The sequence below is a fragment of the Priapulus caudatus genome, unplaced genomic scaffold (genome assembly GCF_000485595.1).
Source record: "Priapulus caudatus unplaced genomic scaffold, Priapulus_caudatus-5.0.1 Scaffold632, whole genome shotgun sequence".
Taxonomy (NCBI): domain Eukaryota; kingdom Metazoa; phylum Priapulida; class Priapulimorpha; order Priapulimorphida; family Priapulidae; genus Priapulus; species Priapulus caudatus.
This window is the reverse complement of record NW_014577693.1, coordinates 8,967-26,630: the sequence shown is the minus strand read 5'-3', so window position 1 is coordinate 26,630 and position 17,664 is coordinate 8,967. Positions and strand designations below refer to the sequence as shown.

Genomic DNA, 17,664 nt, shown 5'->3' with positions numbered 1-17,664 from the left:
GTGTAATGTTTGCCTCGTTTGCGAGTTGATTAGAAAATATTTCGGAAGATGTGGTGGCACATATTTAACAATCGCAATCAACATGTATACAAGGTTACATCGTAAATGGTATTAGGTATTATCAAGACTACATAATAGGGATTATGTACTCTCTATTACGTAGTCTTGGTATTATGCAATGCATGTAAGTTACTCCTGCTGCATTTCTCTATCTCATAAAAAATGTCTCAACTGATAAATCCAAAAGCAACAGTTAATCGGAATGTTTATAACTTTATACACACAATCTATCATAAAATGTTGGTGAATATAGCTCCGACTTCCTTAAGAAAGAGATGGGAACGTGGCATTGATAATGCCTCGCCTGCACCGATGGAGAATATCCGGAGGCAAGAGAATTGCTTTTGGATTAATCCGTTGAGACATTTTTTGAGAAAGAGAAATATGCAGCAGGAGTAACTTACAGGCATTGCATAATAACAAGAGTACATAATAGAGAGTTAGTCCATTGGCTGAGGGGGTTTCCGTGTGCATAAAATGTCCCCTAAAATTTTATTCATTACTTTGAACTATACCATTGGACATATCAAAAAAGTCTGGGTAGACTTTTGCTACCCCGGCAGTAACCGAGAAAATGACGTCATAAGCTACGTCCATTTTCCGCTCCTCTGATTGTATGCTTAATGGGTAGAGGAAACTTAAATTGATCTATCTCCGTATATATAAATCATAGAACAACAAACTATACCCAAAATTTTTACATTTAAGTCTTCTATAATTCTGCATGTTAATTATGCAAATTAAATTATTAAATATGCAAATGAGGTCGCCAGAGGTCAAAAGGTCACAAATTCTGGTGCAAAGTGAAAATCTGACCTTGTCCAAAAAAGGTGGCCTATATAGTAGGCAATTTTCTAATTTTGAGACAAATACTGCATGAACACTTTAGATTATATCCACCCAAGCCTATCAATATGCATCTTTAACCCTTTCATGCTTCATAATGTTATACAACATCAGATAAAAAAATGTAAAAAATCGAAAGGCATATCTGTTCAATCATTTATTTCTTCTCCAACAGATGGCCCTATGCCTTCTTTGATGTAGGCCTAATCACCATAGATGGCAGCATACAACTTCCTGTTATAAAAACAAAAGAATGTAGCCCCACACAAAAATGAAAAGGTTACAATCTCTGGTGAAATGGGATCTTCATCTCCAGGCAGTTCAGGCCCTTCTTCCTGTCATGGCAGCTTTTGATTCCACTAACTACCTGAGATGGTGTTTGCTGTATTTAGAGGACATGCGCAAGCTACCTGAAACCGCACCATTCATCTTTGAAGAATTTAAGGCAGGCAAATTTGTGGTGAAGCGAACCCCTGGAAGGTTCAATGCAGTTGGAGCTGATATGGCCTTGGAACAAACCATAAATAGATCCCAAAAGAGTGCCTCTGGTATAATTGGCAACACCCGGAAGAAGAAGTTCGTAGCAATGTGGGAGCTGATCTACCATGAAATGCTGGACATCGACAATTTGCACAGGGACATGTGTGGAGTGACCAAAAACCTGTCGGAGGAAAGTGCTATCAGCAAAGCTAAGATAGCAACGGGGGAACAAAAGGTTCAAGACATACTTACAACAATACAGAGGAATGAGAATCCGTTCCAGTTGACTCCTGACCAAGTGAAACTTCATAACATTTTGACCCAAGAAGTCATGTCTGAAGATATCAGAAGCCAGCTACTTTCGGTCAAAGAAATCGGAACCAAAACCTATGACACACTTAGAAAGGAGCGATTTATTGACAAGTCAATGCGATTCTCCTCAACCATCCATAGAACTAACTTGAAGACGTTTCTCAGCATCCATAGGCCAGAAAAATAAGTCAAAGGAAAATCCTCAGGAAAAAAAGAAGACTCCCATATGAAAAGATTGATTGAGATAGCGTGTGCTCGTGGACGAACAATGGAAGAGCTGTTGCAATATAATGTGACCCCTTCGTCCTATTTGTTTGATCAAGAAGGGCTAATGACCAAACCTGTGAAAAGTGCACTGGTACAGGAACTAGAAGCCAAACTTACAAAGGATGATGGGAGAGAGCCGGCAAAGGACTCTAAAATGCAGACAGCATGTTTAGTTGATGTGATGGCCAACATTAGAAAGCTAAAAACAAAAGACCTACGGACATTCGGAGACTTCTGTGAACATTTTCTGGACTACGTCGCTGCAATCGGTCGAGGGGCTGACAGATCAGACTTGATCTTTGATTCCTATGTTGAAGGATCCATCAAAGATTCAGAGAGAAAGCGGTGTCAAGTGAAAGCACCCATTGAGATGAATATCATCAACTGCGACACACCACTGCCTGTTGAAATGGACAGATTTTGGGCATCAAGCAAAAATAAGTTGAAGCTCCAGATGCTTCTTCATGAGCACACAATAAAGCACAGGATAGAGCAACCTTCCAAACTCCAAGTTGTAGCCAGTGGCTTTTCTGGGACTCAGACGTTGTTGTCTGCCAGTGAGTCCAGGTTGGTTGTTCAGCAGAAATACCAGAACTTTGTCAAGATATTGAAGAGGCTGATGCTCTCATAATCCCCCATTCAATGCATGCAGTAAAAAACGGAGCAAGACGAATTGTTGTCCTGTCGAGTGACACCGATGTCTTCATACTTCTCATGCACTACTGGAATGTTCTTCACTCCATTGGCCTAAGTGAAATCTGGCTCAGAGCTGGTGTTGGGGATTCGACAAGATACATCCCAGTTCACACCTTAGCATCAAGAGTCGGGGTAGAGTTGTGCTATGTGCTGACACTTCTCCATACGTTAACTGGTTGCGACTATACAAGCAAGGTGGGAACAAAGCATGCGGCCTTCAATAATGTTAATCCTACCGAGTTCTTGAATGATTTTGATTATGGAACAAGCTGTAGTGAGACCATCATGACATCCTGTGTGGAGTACCTCGTACAAGTCATAAAAAAACACCAATTGCAGGACAATGGATAGACTTAGAGACTACATGTACCATCACAGTAAAGGTATATCGTTGGAGCAACTTCCCCCAACTAGCCATGCAATACAGCAGCAAATCTTGAGGGCATATTACTCAACCTACCACATGATGACTTTGTTGCCGCCTCATAAACCGAGGAAACTAGATCCTACTGTCTTTGGCTTTAAGGAAGCAGATGAAATTCTAGGGCCTGTGAAAGCTATGAGATCAATTCCTGAGGAATACACAGTCATTTGCAACTGCAAAAAATGCGGCAGCGTCAGATGTGCATGTCGCAAAAAGCCCTGACTGCCCTGCCTTAGTTTCTGTGCATGCCAAAGTGTTCAGTCTGTTGAAGAAGCTGAGCAATCTCAAAATCCATCTGGTACATTAAACTAGTCACGTGAAAAGGTGGGCTAAATTGTTGAGCTAAACCATGCACTTGTCTACGTTTGCTCGATATCAGACATAAATGCCATTCCTGCCGATGATTTAGGAATTGAACCTCAGACACTTAAGTGTTTTGATGTTTTTTTTCTTTGAGTTATGTAACACAAATGGGTCTAAAAAGGTTATTGGTCAAACACGAAATAATCAGAAGCATCTTTTCTAAGTATCCATGCTGGGTAAACCAAAACATGACACTTTGTATGATTCTTTTGGAGCATGTGATCGTCAAAATAAAATATTTTTACTTGTACAAGTTTGTTTTGACCTTTTGACCTCTGGTGACATCATTTGCATATTAATTTGCATAATCTATTTGTGTATTATAGGTGACTTAAATACAAACATTTTAAGGTATATTTTGTTGTTCTGTGATTTATAAGATATACCAAGATACAGCAATTTATGTTTTCCCTTCCCCTGAAACATACAACCAGCTGAGCGGAAAATGGACGTGCCTTATGACGTCATTTTCTCGGTTACTGCCGGGATAGCAAAAGTCTACCCAGACATTTTTGATATGTCAAATGGTATAGTTCAAAGATATGAAGAAAAATTTAGGGGACATCTTATGCACACGAGAACCCTTTCAGCCAATGGATTAAGTACATAATCTCTATTATGTAGTCTTGATAATACCTAATACCATTGACGATGTAACCTTGTTTACATGTTGATTGCGATTGTTAAATATGTGCCACCACATCGTCCGAAATATTTTCCTATTCGAGGAGAATCATAAGACAATAGTTAACACTGCTCATCTTTCTCTTGTTTAATCTATTTCAGGGGGTATGTGGTTGTACACAGACAAGACAGGGGTAGGTGAAAATGGCTACCCAGTACACTCAAGTATTTACAAGAACCTTATCTCCAACCTACCTACGCAGGCGATGGAGTTTCCTGACTTTCCCTACCCTTCTGATCTTAAAGGAAAATTCCTTCCCTGGAAAAAGGTGAGTGTTTGAGGTTTAATGATAATAACAATCGCTGGTATAGCAATTAAATATTGTAAACCTTTGCTGGAGATATTCAGTCACACATAAGTATGTGCAATTTTCCGATGAGGTTATTTTATTAAACAAAATTTCTCGATACTTTGCGCAGGTGCAGGACTACATTTTTTCCTATGCTGACCACTTCAACCTTCGCAAACACGTCCAACTGAACACAGATGTGGCGTCTGTAAAACGCATCACCCCAAAGCCTGTCTCATCAGGAGATGCCCACCAATCTCCCAACAGACCACAGTGGTTGGTGCGCACGACTGCCCTTCAGGGAGGAGGCAGCAAGGAGAAGGTGTTTGATGCTGTATTAGTGTGCAATGGGCAATGCGGCGCCCCACACTACCCAGACGTTCCTGGTCTAAAGAGCTTCAGCAGGGTATTGATGCACAGCCATGAATACCGTCATCCAGAACTCTATAAAGGTGGCGGCGGCTCGGACCGTGCGTATTATTATAGATCCGCTAGTTTAGTTAATAATTAATTTCATAATACGTAATTACATTAAAGCGAGATCCAGTGACATGTCACACAGTGGTGCATCCAGGAGGTGCTATTTGTTTTTGATATTGTTTTCTTCGTGTAACGAATTTCATCAGAACCGACTTTCGACCTACACAAGGCAAGCAAAGTGCTCAATAAATTGAGGGTTTGGCAATCTGCCACTTGACATCATGGGCGTATCTGCACTCTCATGCGTCCGAGTGGTTTATCTCACTGACCGCCACTGACGCACAAATTTGGCGTGAGAGAACAGCTGCAGAAAGGACTTCTACCAACATAAACGTGGAGAACAGAACGTACAATTCCCAGCAGCCGATCACGGTAGTGTGGTGGACGTTCACAACGACGGTTGAGACGCTCGGAACCAGACGTGATTGTCAATTTTCTGGCACCGGCTACGAGTATTCGTTCCCATTCCCGACGCCTCAGTGTGAAATGTCACTGTTAGCCGAGGTAAACGCATAACAGACCATTATCTCAAAGCAGCATGATCCACAGTAAGGTACCACAGCGCTCATGCTTTATTCACAGGCGTATATGCACCTTATCCGAGTTAGCCGCGTCTCGCTTTCTCCAGTGTTTCCGATAGCTCTGAAAATTGATTGGATGGCGTCCACTGGCGGCTCCTTAGCGAGCGAAAGAAATGAACAAGGAGACAGAGAAGCAGACTACCGCTCGATCGCGTTAGCTATGCGGGACAGGAAACGCGCCACCGCGCCGCGACCGCTCGCGACGCCTAGTTCCTCTCCCGGTTGGAGGCTTACTAACGTCATTATTGTTGATGGACATTGCCTCGGGCTTACGGGCAGACGGCCGTTGATAACTTTTCAAACCCATTTATATCGATGTGGTGTAGCATGATGTGTTTTTCGAAAATGCCACAAAATATCATTGAAGTTTTAGAGGAGTATGACTACCTTGCCCATAGACCGAAGCAGATAATTAACTATCGACACGGTTCGGCGGCGCTGAGTTCACGATGCGTCTAAACAGAGGAATTGACCTCCAGACCTGTGAGTTGGCACCGGTATCTAAAAGTAGAGGCCATACGGCCCCACTCCACCCCGCAGATGCCACAACGGTAGGAACGTGTGCTAACAGTCTAAACTTATCAATATGAAGCGAAACGATTCGAAGTTACATTCTATAAAATTATAGCGCTGTTATAGCCACATGTCTTAGGCCTTTGTCTCTGTGAATTTTGAGTCTATGTAAAGCGCAGATTTGTCTAATTATGTAGCAAATATTCAACGGCGCGGCTAATGACCGGCGAAATGAAACGTCACGCAATCGTCACGGAAACGTCACGAGTGGGCGGGGCTATTTTATCCTCCAATCACAGGTCGGAGCAATTCTCTGATTTTAGACGCATGTCTGAGTTCACTTAATGCCCGGACACACCAATGCAATCTATCGCAGACATGGCCCCAAAAGTCATGTGGTCACGTGATAGCATACTGACAATGATTCGCTGGCCATATAGACATCGGAGCGCACCAACAATCGAGACAACACAATGCGGAATATATACACAGGTGCCGCAGTCCGCAGGCGAAAATATCAAAAATGTTATGTGATCGCTGCGAATTTTTTGCGAACGGATGAAATTCGCATGCCGAAATTTGTTACCGCGCTCAAGCGGACACACACCATGCCGAATTGTCGCTGCGATTTTACAATCGTGCGGTCGTGCGAATAAATTTGCATGGTTGGTCCATTTAGACAATGAGACGTTCCCTAACATTTTCTAAGCCTTCTATTACTATCACAGCATTTATGTCTAGACGTCCCTAACATTTAGCTACCTTCTATTACTATCACAGACTTAGTAGGTCCGGCTAACCATTTCTCAACCTTCTATTACTCATCACAGTACGTCCTAGGACGTACCTAACATTTCTACCTTCTATTACTACTCACAGTACGTCTGGAGACGTCCCTAAACAATTTCTTACACTTCTATTACTATCACAGTACGTCCTGAGGTCCCTAACATTTCTACTTCTATTTATCATCGCAGTACGTTCTAGGAGCGCTCCCAGTCAACCCATCATTCTACCTTCTATTGACTATCCACATGGTACGTCTGAGGAACGTCCTAACATTTCTATCCTTTCTTTATTATCGACTCGCGCTACGCGACACGAGACGCACAACACCCCACTAGTAGGTAAATTACTAGTAGTTGATTACATTTAATTATTAATACTTAGCGAATGAATGAAATTATAACTCAAACATATTAGTTTACAACATTGTTTAGTCATAAAGAAGATCTATTGTTTATTTTAACTTGTGAAACTGCACAATAAAGGGTTTTTGGATTTGCTGCCCGTCACATAAATATCAGCCTTACGCCGCATCTTGAAATGTACTCTGTAATATCGTTTACCGCAACAAATATCACTATTTATCACCTTTCAGTTATCACTAACAAAATGTGACACCATCATTCTATTCTATTGCTAGAGGCTGCTCAAAAGACAATCTAAATTTGTCAGGTACAACCAGGCCGATAACGAAGAAATGTACACAACGTTCGCATTAGTATCACTGAGTTCAACCGATAAAAATAATTCACATAAAAAGACTTTACACTTTAGTTGTCTTTAATTCTTATTGAATCGTAATGGCACATTGCAAAACAAAGATGGTAATTCCGTTCGGTAAAATGACATGCCGAATAAATCATAACGATAACTCAATGTTGTAAGCTGACTGTATGCGCAAGGTAAGTATACAGCAGAGGACATTTACGCTCAAGGACGCCTAATGACGACTTGGAGGACGTCGGTCGGTGCAGGGACCAAGTAACTTTTCCCAGTTTTTTTTGCTTAGATTTGCCCATGACATTCAGCATTCAAAAGTTACCCTACCGAACGTCCTCCCCCTCTAGGAAGAGTTTCTTAGAAGCTGCTCCATATGATGGAATTTGAAAAACAATATCAGAACAGACAATACAATTCACAAAATATGTATTAGAAGTGGTCGCATTAGTACGTTGGCCCAATGGCTGTCGCCACGAGTCAATTGCGTGCTCTATATTGAGGTACTGACTGGGAAATGTAGACCCATGGCGAATGACATTTAACGCTACCATTCTTAGAACAACTACGATGGCTAGTATATGAGAGCACTTCTAGCGGCGACCGAGCACAAGTACGTAGTAGCTGTGAGCTGACTTTCGTGTAACAAAAGCGTTCCCTGGTCGCAGAAGAAGCGACCCAGGCAGCAAGTCGCGTAGTAGTACGAAAGCGGTGCTAAAGCTTGTGGAGAGCGCGGCAGGGGGGGGGGGGGGGGGGTATGAAGAGAAGTGTAAGTGTTTAAAAATTATGCTTTAGAATTAAAATTAAGCAAAAATAAGCAAAAACGTAGCGCGATTCCGTTCATACAAAGACGATATAAAACACAATTGATCGATGTACGATGTCGCTCAAGCTTTAGCAGTTATACTTAAGTCAAGTATTACAATTGAATTTTATAATACGCACGTTTGAAGGGTGAGAATACGCCTTAAAATACCTGTCTCGTATATAGTCATGTGTTTAAACATCTAGTATCGCCAGCTGAACCACATAAAGCGTTTTTCCTAACGTTATGTGTCTGGTTTATTTTGGTTTTGTTTGAATTCAAACCGTTCTAGAGACTTCAGTCGAACGTTGATAAATAAATAAAGTATTAAGTTCTGACAAACGTTTGTCGCAAACGTTGTGTCAACCCCATTTTACGTTTTGCTATAGTGCGCGAAGACTGGTTTACTGAGCAAACGTTAAGCTGATAAAGCGTTGCCACTAAACCATCATTAAACGTTTTTAAATAGTTCCAAATGGGTTAGAAACAAACCGCTTACTGCACACCTATTAACAAACTACTACTGAGCTGAACGTTTATCTAGGGTTCCGAGGTGGGTGAAAAATAAACTTTATTATTAACTTTGTCGGTAAACATGAACAAAGCGTTAGTTTTGAACCCTACACTAACCATCATTTAACGTTTTTTATTATGGTTAGAACAAACGTTAGCTGGCGCACCTATTTACAAAACTAGTACTAAACGTTTATCTAAGAGTTCCGAGGTGGTGACAAATAAAGGTTATTTATAAACTTTGTCGCGAACCATTTACAAACGTTTAGCATGAACGTTAACAACCCATTAATTTAAACTGTTTTTTATATGGGTTAAAGAAACAACAACGTTTCGCTGTACATCAATAAGGTTGTGAAATGTTCCCCTAAAAAACGCTTGAAAACCAACTTTATTTACTGTTCTGCATTACCAAGCCTATGTTTCATGGTTCCTGACAAACCGATTTACCAATAACTAAACTTTTATATTCATATTTACGCGGGGCGCGCACACATACTAAGCATGCACGCCACACACGCCACGCATGTACATGGCCGGCAGCAGCGGCACGCATACCCACGACGGCCACACCATATCACAGGCCACGCACACTTAGCGCGCGCACACGACGCACACACACAATAGCACAAGACACACATGCGCCGCACGCACGCACGCACGCACGCGCACGCAACGCACACATACACACACACACACGCGCGCCGCGCGCGCAACATGTATTATGTTGGTCGTACACCAAGCCGCGGCTGTGATAGTGAACCACACTCTGACCCCCCATACACACATACACAACTCGACCGCCCTGGCACGTACGTTCGCGATAACCATTATGCCTCGCGCTGATTACCTAGTCTGAAACTGGGTCGCGTCCTATTAGCGGGCGTGCTTCTGATAACGCTAACAGCCAAAACGGGCAGGAGCCAGTCTACGCACAGCGCGCGTAACTCATAACGGACGCCGTACAAGTGGGAATATATACAGTCAGAAAGTGTTCGAATTGCGGCCAAGCCGGTTGTCGAGGCACAAGTATACTGCATGGACCAAGGTACTAGATATATATGTTGTATTACTCCTCATAATAGTTATTATACGAGTTTCTCTGGTTAGCGTATGTGTTATCATATTGTTTATGTTCATGAATTATAGCTAGAAGTAAATTGCCTCCGAACAGGCTGCATTTCAGTTGGTTGTATATAGGCAATGTAATAGCCTCTAGAACTATAGCCTTTGCTCCGCCACAGTCCGTGCCGAACTGCGAAGGCTATAGTTCTAAGAGCTAGGCACTGTACTGAGTACGGGCAGTACCGCGCGCGCGGCGTGCGTGCGTGCTTGTGTGTGTGTGTGTGTGTGTGTGTGTGCGTGCGTGCGTGCGTGCGTGCGTGCGTGCGCGCGCGTGTATGTGAGTGACGAGTCATTACATGATTATGTATTCATACTGGCTGGCCTGTTCTCTTTTGGAACAGACTGGAGTTGCTTCGCATAGGAAACGTCTGAACTCGTGCTCCAGCTGAGAAGCTGACTGCTGAACTAGAAAGCAGTGGAGTGAGGTATGTATAGTGTTACAACTTGTATAGTGAAGCAGTTGAAGGTAATTAAATAACCTATACTGCCTATAGCTGTAATAAACTGTCCTTTTAGTTCTATATTTCACAGTCGCATATTATTTATGCAGAAATATTTATGACTATGATTAACAGATGATATTACATATATATATATATATATATATATATATATATATATATATATATATATATATATATATATATATTATATATATATAGAGAGAGAGAGAGAGAGAGAGATATTATGTATGATATACATGCGTACGTACATTTGGCACGTTTTGTTTCTGTGAAACAGATTAGAGTTGCATCGCATGGGATACCATTAAGCCATCTCCATCACCGAACCACCAGTGATGAGGAGATGTGGAGAGGTGGCGAGAGAGACACACACGCACACAGAGAGATACACATAGAGAAAGAGCAGAGGAGGCATAATGCGGAGGAGAGAATAAAATCAAGAAGTTTATGTATATATACACACACCGAGAAATTGATACAATAGATGTGTTTGTGTTAATCTATCTGTCTATTTATCTATCTATCTATCTATCTATCTATGTATATATAATAATGTTTACCTAGAATGCTTATTCAGGAATTATCACTATGTATAGTAACAATTAAGAGCTAATAATACCTTATTATAGCTCAGCTCCTAGTTATATAGGTATTATTAGCTCTTGATTGTAATTATGCTTTTATCATTCTGAAAATATTATATAGGAAGGTTCGTGATTTCATATGTATATGTGTATAGTATTATATAATAATGTTTATCTGGAATGTTTGTATTCAGAAATTAACACTGTATTGTAGTTAGGGTATGTGTCCAAATATCTGCAGATATGATATGCCGAATATTTCATTATAAATTTTACAACTTTGATGTTTTGATGTTGATATTGAAAATAATATATATATATATATATATATAAGTATATATATATATATATAGTTGTAAATCATGTCGTTTATATTGTAAGTTATATTTTTAAACTGGATTAAACGTATTTTACTCTTAGAAAATGTGGCTTGATTGCATACTGTATGTGCAGCAGTTTCTATATGTCGTAAAACCAATTCCACTTCGTGTAGATATGCTCAGCTCGCGTAAACACTGATTTTGTTAGTATGTTTGTTTTCCATTAATATATATATATATATATATATATATATATATATATAACGTAATAGAACGTAATAGTAACGTAAATACAAACGTTATATTAACGTAATTGTGTCGGGGTTTTTTAACGTTATCAGAACCACGTTCAATAACGTTATATTTAAGTAAAAAAAGAACGTAATAGTAACGTAAATACAAACGTTATATTAACGTAATTGTGTCGGGTTTTTATAACGTTATCAGAACCACGAACAATAACGTTATTTTCAAGTTTTTAGTACGTTAGGAAAACGTTATTTTTAACGTTATAAAAACGTTATAAAAACCCGACACAATTCTCGTATTTATAACGTTGGTGTATAACGTTATCCAAACCAAAACATAACCTTAAAATAACGTTATGTGAACGTTTTTGTGTTAGCTGGGATGGCACCATTACGAGTGGCTGTAATTGGAGCTGGGCGTCAGGGTTGATTGCTGCCGCGCTGCTTGCTCACGCACGCAAGATTTCGAATTCGAAAGTCTATGAACGTGGAGATAACATCGGTGAGTGGAAGCCATGTATTACCTACAAGACATCTCCGTATAGAAAACGTATGTTATCAGTTGTTCGCCTGATAGAATTGTCTTTCTCATGACAAATGATCTAAATCGGTGGCATATAAGCAGCATGAAAACTTGTCGGAGAAAATCCCAAATCGTGACTGGCACAAGGACGTGGTTGATGTCCGATGCATTGTAACGTTTTTTGGAAGAGGATGTTAAAGTGAGGTTGAAGGGCCACCATATCTCCCCGTGCATCAATTAACGCTTGTAAACACCTGGAAGGTAGGCACTTACTTACTTATCCTCTTCACTCCCAGTGAAGCATAATGCCACAACAGAACTTCGTCATGCTGTACGGTCTTCAGCTCCGCCTCGACGGTCCGGCGCCAGGTGGTTTTTGGCCGTCTTCTTTTTTGTTTTCCTTGGGGTGTCCAGCGTAGTGCCTTTTTTGAGATGGTGTTGTCCGGCATTCTGAACACATGCCCAGGCCATCTGAGTCTGCGTTGTTTGATCTCCTCAACAATGCAGGATGAACTGCATGGTCTTGGCAATGGAACTTGAAGGTAGGTGATACGATGTAAAATGACGTCTCTCCTGCATCGACGATGAACGCCAGAGAGACGAGGATACCAATCAAGTTGACATGTCACACATAACTGGTAATGTCTACAGCGGTTTCTCTCTCGCTTCATTTATATTCAGGAGGTATGTGGCTATACACAGATAGGACAGGGCTGGGTAAAAATGGCTACCCAGTACACTCAAGTATTTACAAGAACCTATATCACCAACCTACCTACGCAGGCAATGGAGTTTCCTGATTTTCCCTTCCCTTCTGATCTAAGAGGAAAATTTATTCCCTGGCAAAAGGTTTTTTTTATTGATTTTGGCAATTGATTGTGTGCATATTAATTAGAAATAATTGTTCATGTGCTTGAATAGGATGAGGAGGATACAAATGGAGCATACTTGCAAATTATAACATTTTGACAGTATTATCATAAAAACCGCATTCAAACGCATTTCGTGATACTTTACGTAGGTGAAAGACTACCTCTTTGCCTATGCTGACCACTTCGACCTTCGCAAACACGTCCACCTGAACACAGATGTGGCGTCTGTAAAACGCATCACCACAAAGCCTGTCTCATCAGGAGATGCCCACCAATCTCCCAACAGACCACAGTGGTTGGTGCGCACGACTGCCCTTCAGGGAGGAGGCAGCAATGAGAAGGTGTTTGATGCTGTATTAGTCTGCTCTGGACACCTGAGTGTCCCTCACTATCCAGACATTCCTGGTCAGGAGAGCTTCAGCGGGGTACAGCTGCACAGCCACGATTACCGCCATCCAGAACTCTATACAGGTGCGCTGCTTTTACTGCTACAGGAATGCGCTTATTTTGATCTGCTGGATAACGAGAATATTTAAATTTCTATAGCAAATCCACTTTTGGTCTTGCTGCGCTTATGCGAGAATATTATGTCATACAATTGCTATCAACGAATATAATGGGTAACCTATTTTTACCGAACAGGCAAACGAGTGCTCTTGCTTGGAGGGTTTCAATCTGCATATGACATCATGATAGATCTCTACTCTCACACTTCCGAGCTGATCATATCACTGTACGAGCTAGACGTTCTAGGCCTGGGTGAGCAGTACAAGAAAGGGCTGCTACCACACAATGTGAGAACAACGACATTCCCGCAGGCGATCAACGGTAGCGTGGTGACGTTCACCGACGGTGAGACGTTCCAACCAGACGTGATTATTTTCTGCACCGGCTACAAGTATTCGTTCCCATTCCTCGACGCCTCGTGCGATGTCACTGTTAGCGAGGGTAAACGCATACAACCGTTATTCAAGCACATGATCCACAGCAGGTACCACACGCTCATGTTTATCGACATGGTTTATTTGCCTCTCGATTTCTCACTCGCGTACCTCCAGGTTCCATTCGCTCTTAAAATTCTTGATGGGTCACTGGCGCTCCCTAGCGAGCAGGAAATGAACAAGGAGATAGAAGCTGACTACCACGATCGGTTAGCTAGCGGACAGAAACCCCGCCACGCACACACTTACATATTTCCTCCCCGTTGGCTTCCGAGTTCATATTGCGATGATGTTGTTAGTTTCGCAGGCATTGAGAACAACATGGAATTAAAATGTCAATGTATCAACGCTGCCTTTGTTGAAGTGTGTAAAAATGTGATGACGTTCAGGGAGTATGACTACCTCGATCCTAAACCCGCTCAGTAAGGATGTGCGTACGACGAGTTGTAAAACATTTTGCAATTTGTAGTTCATACAAAGCATCTTTTGCACATTGGCCTATTTATATTTGCTGTTGTACTAACACACACATGAAGTTATAACGAGTTAAATGTTATAAAAACACCACGAAATCATTATATTGAGGAACATATCTCATTGAGAAATAGAAATAAACATTTAGTTATTGTTATTTATCTAGTTTTTGTTATCTCGCCAATGAATCTTTTCTGTGCAAGCGGCTTGCTCTTTTGCTGCACACTGTGACCATTGCATTAACTCTTTAACGTAAGAGCTAATATAGTAATTGGTATTGAAATGTAGTAGACGCGAACTTGAAGGCAGGGGCTCGGCTGCCGACCCAATGAGATCCGGTCACACTGCTTTTTTACAGTGCATTTGATTAATATCGCACAAATATCAGTGAAGCTTCATAGCGTTTTTTTATCGAGAGTTAAACGTGATAATCGATTATGATCCCTGATATCGATAAGGTTACTGATTGCTAGGGTTGTTATTACACATTCCTGTCTTTATAGAACAATAACACACTTTAATCATTAACATTGAAAATCGGTTGTTCATTTTCTCATTTTACATAGCACGCGATACACGAATAACATATTTTACTGCTGCGGTGATTAATATTTACGTGGCAGTAGTTTTAGATGCTCAATTAAGTAGCTCTAATGTAAACACATAGCAGGCAGGAACACACGCCTAAGCTGGTGCTATAGCCACATCGCCACTTGTGGAACGCAGCCGGTGAACAAGAGTATAGTATATTTATAAAATTGCTGTCGTGTTACGAAACATGCAAAAATCGCACAAAATCATGTAATGAAATTTGACACCCGCACACGCACGCACGCACGCACGCACGCACGCGCACACACACGCACGCACATTCCCGCGAATGATTGGCTAGCGGACAGTTTCTCTGCAACGCCCACAGGTACCTGATCTCTCCTTCTCGATCCATGGCGTCGGACTGCGGTGACATTCCTGCTTTCGCAAGCGTCGCTAACTTCGTGGAATTAAGGTATCGATGTGTCAATGGTGTGTTTGCTGGAATATGTAAAAATGCGATGACATTCAGAGCGTATATGACAATCTTGACCCTAAACCGGATCAGTAATGGTAACTATGAACGCGTACGCTGAGTTTTCTTAACAACCATTCCTATATACGCGTTGACCTATTTTCACGTGCGGCTAAACACACGCACGCACACACAAATCAGTATATATGGTGTAAGTTATTTGGAATAATCACTAATAGGTAAACGTTCATGCATCGTGTTCAAATTCACAGCTAGATAAAATGGCTTACAACTGTGCATAAAACAAAACACCGTGTCAAGAACGCATAAGCTGTAGTTAAAACCTGAAGCATCATCAAATGTATATATCAATCCCTGGTACTGATGAAGTTTTGTTACCGGGGTCGTGACTGCACGTTACCTGTAGTACAGAAGCCAATATACACTTCATAGTTTGTTATTGCACTTGTGTTGATGTCCGCATCTTTATTATTTATCAAAATAGCATAAACATTAATAAATGATAATTGAATGGTATACTGGTCTGATCTGTTAGCCCTTAATCCAGCAGTAGTTATAGTTTTGAAATTGAATTCAATAGATTTGATGCTCTTGTTACAGACACTAATTGGGGATATAATCTTTATTCTAGCATTTCTGGTTACTCGCAACGGCTTATATACCCGATAAGTATGGAAGCAGGAACCCGTCATAAACGCAACCACCCGACACGTGGTAATTCGAATTGCCACGTGTCGCTATTTAATTACAACACGTCGATAATATTTCCGACACGTCGCAATTCGAATTACAACACGTCTATCACAGTACGTCTAGGAGGTCCCTAACATTTCTACCTTCTATTACCATCACAGTACGTCTAGGAGGTCCCTAACATTTCTACCTTCTATTACCATCACAGTACGTCTAGGACGTCCCTAACATTTCTACCTCCTATTATCGACTCGCTACCGACACGACGCACAACCCCCACTAGAGGTAATTACTAGTAGTTTATACATTTAATTATAATACCTAGCGAATTGAATGAAATTGTAACTCAACATATTAGTTTACAACATGTTTAGTCATAAAAGAAGATCTATTGTTAACGTACATGCACCAATAAAGGTTTATGGATTTGCTGCCTCACCTAAATATCAGCCTTCGCCGCATCTTTGAAATGTACTCTGTATATCTTTACACGCAACAATATTATCACTATTATCACCTTTCACGTATCACTAACAAAATGTGACAAGCCATCACTATTGCTAAGCTGCTCAAAAGACATCTAAGTTGTCAGTACAACCAAGGCGGTGAAGCCAAGAAATGTACACAATGTTCTCATAGTATCACGTTTATCACAGAAAAATAATTCACATAAAAAGACTTACACTTTAGTTGTCTTTAAGCTTGTGAATCTATGGCACATTGCAAAACAAAATGTATTCCGCGTTTTAATACATGCGAATAAATCATTACGGTGACACTAATGTTGTAAGCTGACCGTATGCGCAAGGTATAGCAGAGACATTTACGCTCAAGGACGCTGAATTGACGCTTGAGGACGTCGGTCGGTGCAGGGGCCAGTATATTTTCCCGTTGTTTTTTGGCTTAGATGTGCCCATGACATTCAGCATCAAAAGTTACCCCTACTGAACGTCCTTGGACATTTCTAGAGCGCTCCATATTGATTTGCATTGGGAACAGACAAACAGACAGACATACATTCAGTATGTATTAGATATATTATATGGTCGGGCAACTTAGGTACATTGGACCATGGCCTAGCTGTCGCTCATTAGCAATGTCGTGGCTTGTATATTGAGAAGGCTACTTTGCCTTGCGGCGCGACAAAAGTTGTAGTTCCAGTGGAGCGAGTAAATGTAACTTTGACCTACTTCCTTCTGTAAACAACTACCATGAGGCTAGTAGGAATACGCGAACCCAGAGGCACAAGTCGCGTGTAGCTGTCAGACTAGGAAATATGTCGCTTTAGGGATAGGCGTATGTATAACCTTGACGCACTCAATACTCGTAAAATAACTCGTACATGAAGAGTAAATGGGACGAGGGAAACACAATATCAGTAGACGCAAGTCGCATAGCTGGACTGCAGATACAACTCATTCTTTATAAGATCATAAGCTGCGCAAATTAAGTTTAGTGTCAGAAAAGTACATGCATTATTAAAAACAACTATATCTAAACAACATTTAACGTCACACATGATGATCACGCGCGGTAACAAATCATGTAACAAATCCGTATTTTTACTATCTTCTCT

The 17,664-nt window shown here is 41.0% G+C and overlaps 2 protein-coding genes and 1 long non-coding RNA gene across 3 annotated transcripts in view; all 3 read left to right on the top strand.

The window, feature by feature from the left end:
- LOC106812300 (flavin-containing monooxygenase FMO GS-OX5-like) overlaps positions 1 to 5,510 on the top strand; it is a 10,917-nt gene extending 5,407 nt beyond the window's left edge. Inside the window, exons 3-5 of the mRNA XM_014816140.1 lie at positions 4,235 to 4,401; positions 4,553 to 4,892; positions 5,485 to 5,510. Of these exons, the coding sequence (XP_014671626.1) occupies positions 4,235 to 4,401; positions 4,553 to 4,892; positions 5,485 to 5,510 (533 nt within the window). The remainder of the gene's footprint in view (positions 1 to 4,234; positions 4,402 to 4,552; positions 4,893 to 5,484) is intronic.
- Positions 5,511 to 9,746: 4,236 nt separating this feature from the next.
- LOC106812310 lies at positions 9,747 to 11,082 on the top strand. Its single transcript, XR_001394320.1, has 3 exons — positions 9,747 to 9,865; positions 10,284 to 10,367; positions 10,684 to 11,082. It is a non-coding gene; the product is annotated as an uncharacterized LOC106812310 (long non-coding RNA).
- Positions 11,083 to 12,804: 1,722 nt separating this feature from the next.
- LOC106812299 (flavin-containing monooxygenase FMO GS-OX-like 2) lies at positions 12,805 to 14,905 on the top strand. The gene is made up of 3 exons (XM_014816139.1): positions 12,805 to 12,930; positions 13,103 to 13,424; positions 13,596 to 14,905. Exons 1-3 carry the CDS (start codon positions 12,805 to 12,807, stop codon positions 14,318 to 14,320), a joined length of 1,173 nt encoding a protein of 390 aa, XP_014671625.1. The 3' UTR covers positions 14,321 to 14,905.
- Positions 14,906 to 17,664: the final 2,759 nt, after the last annotated feature.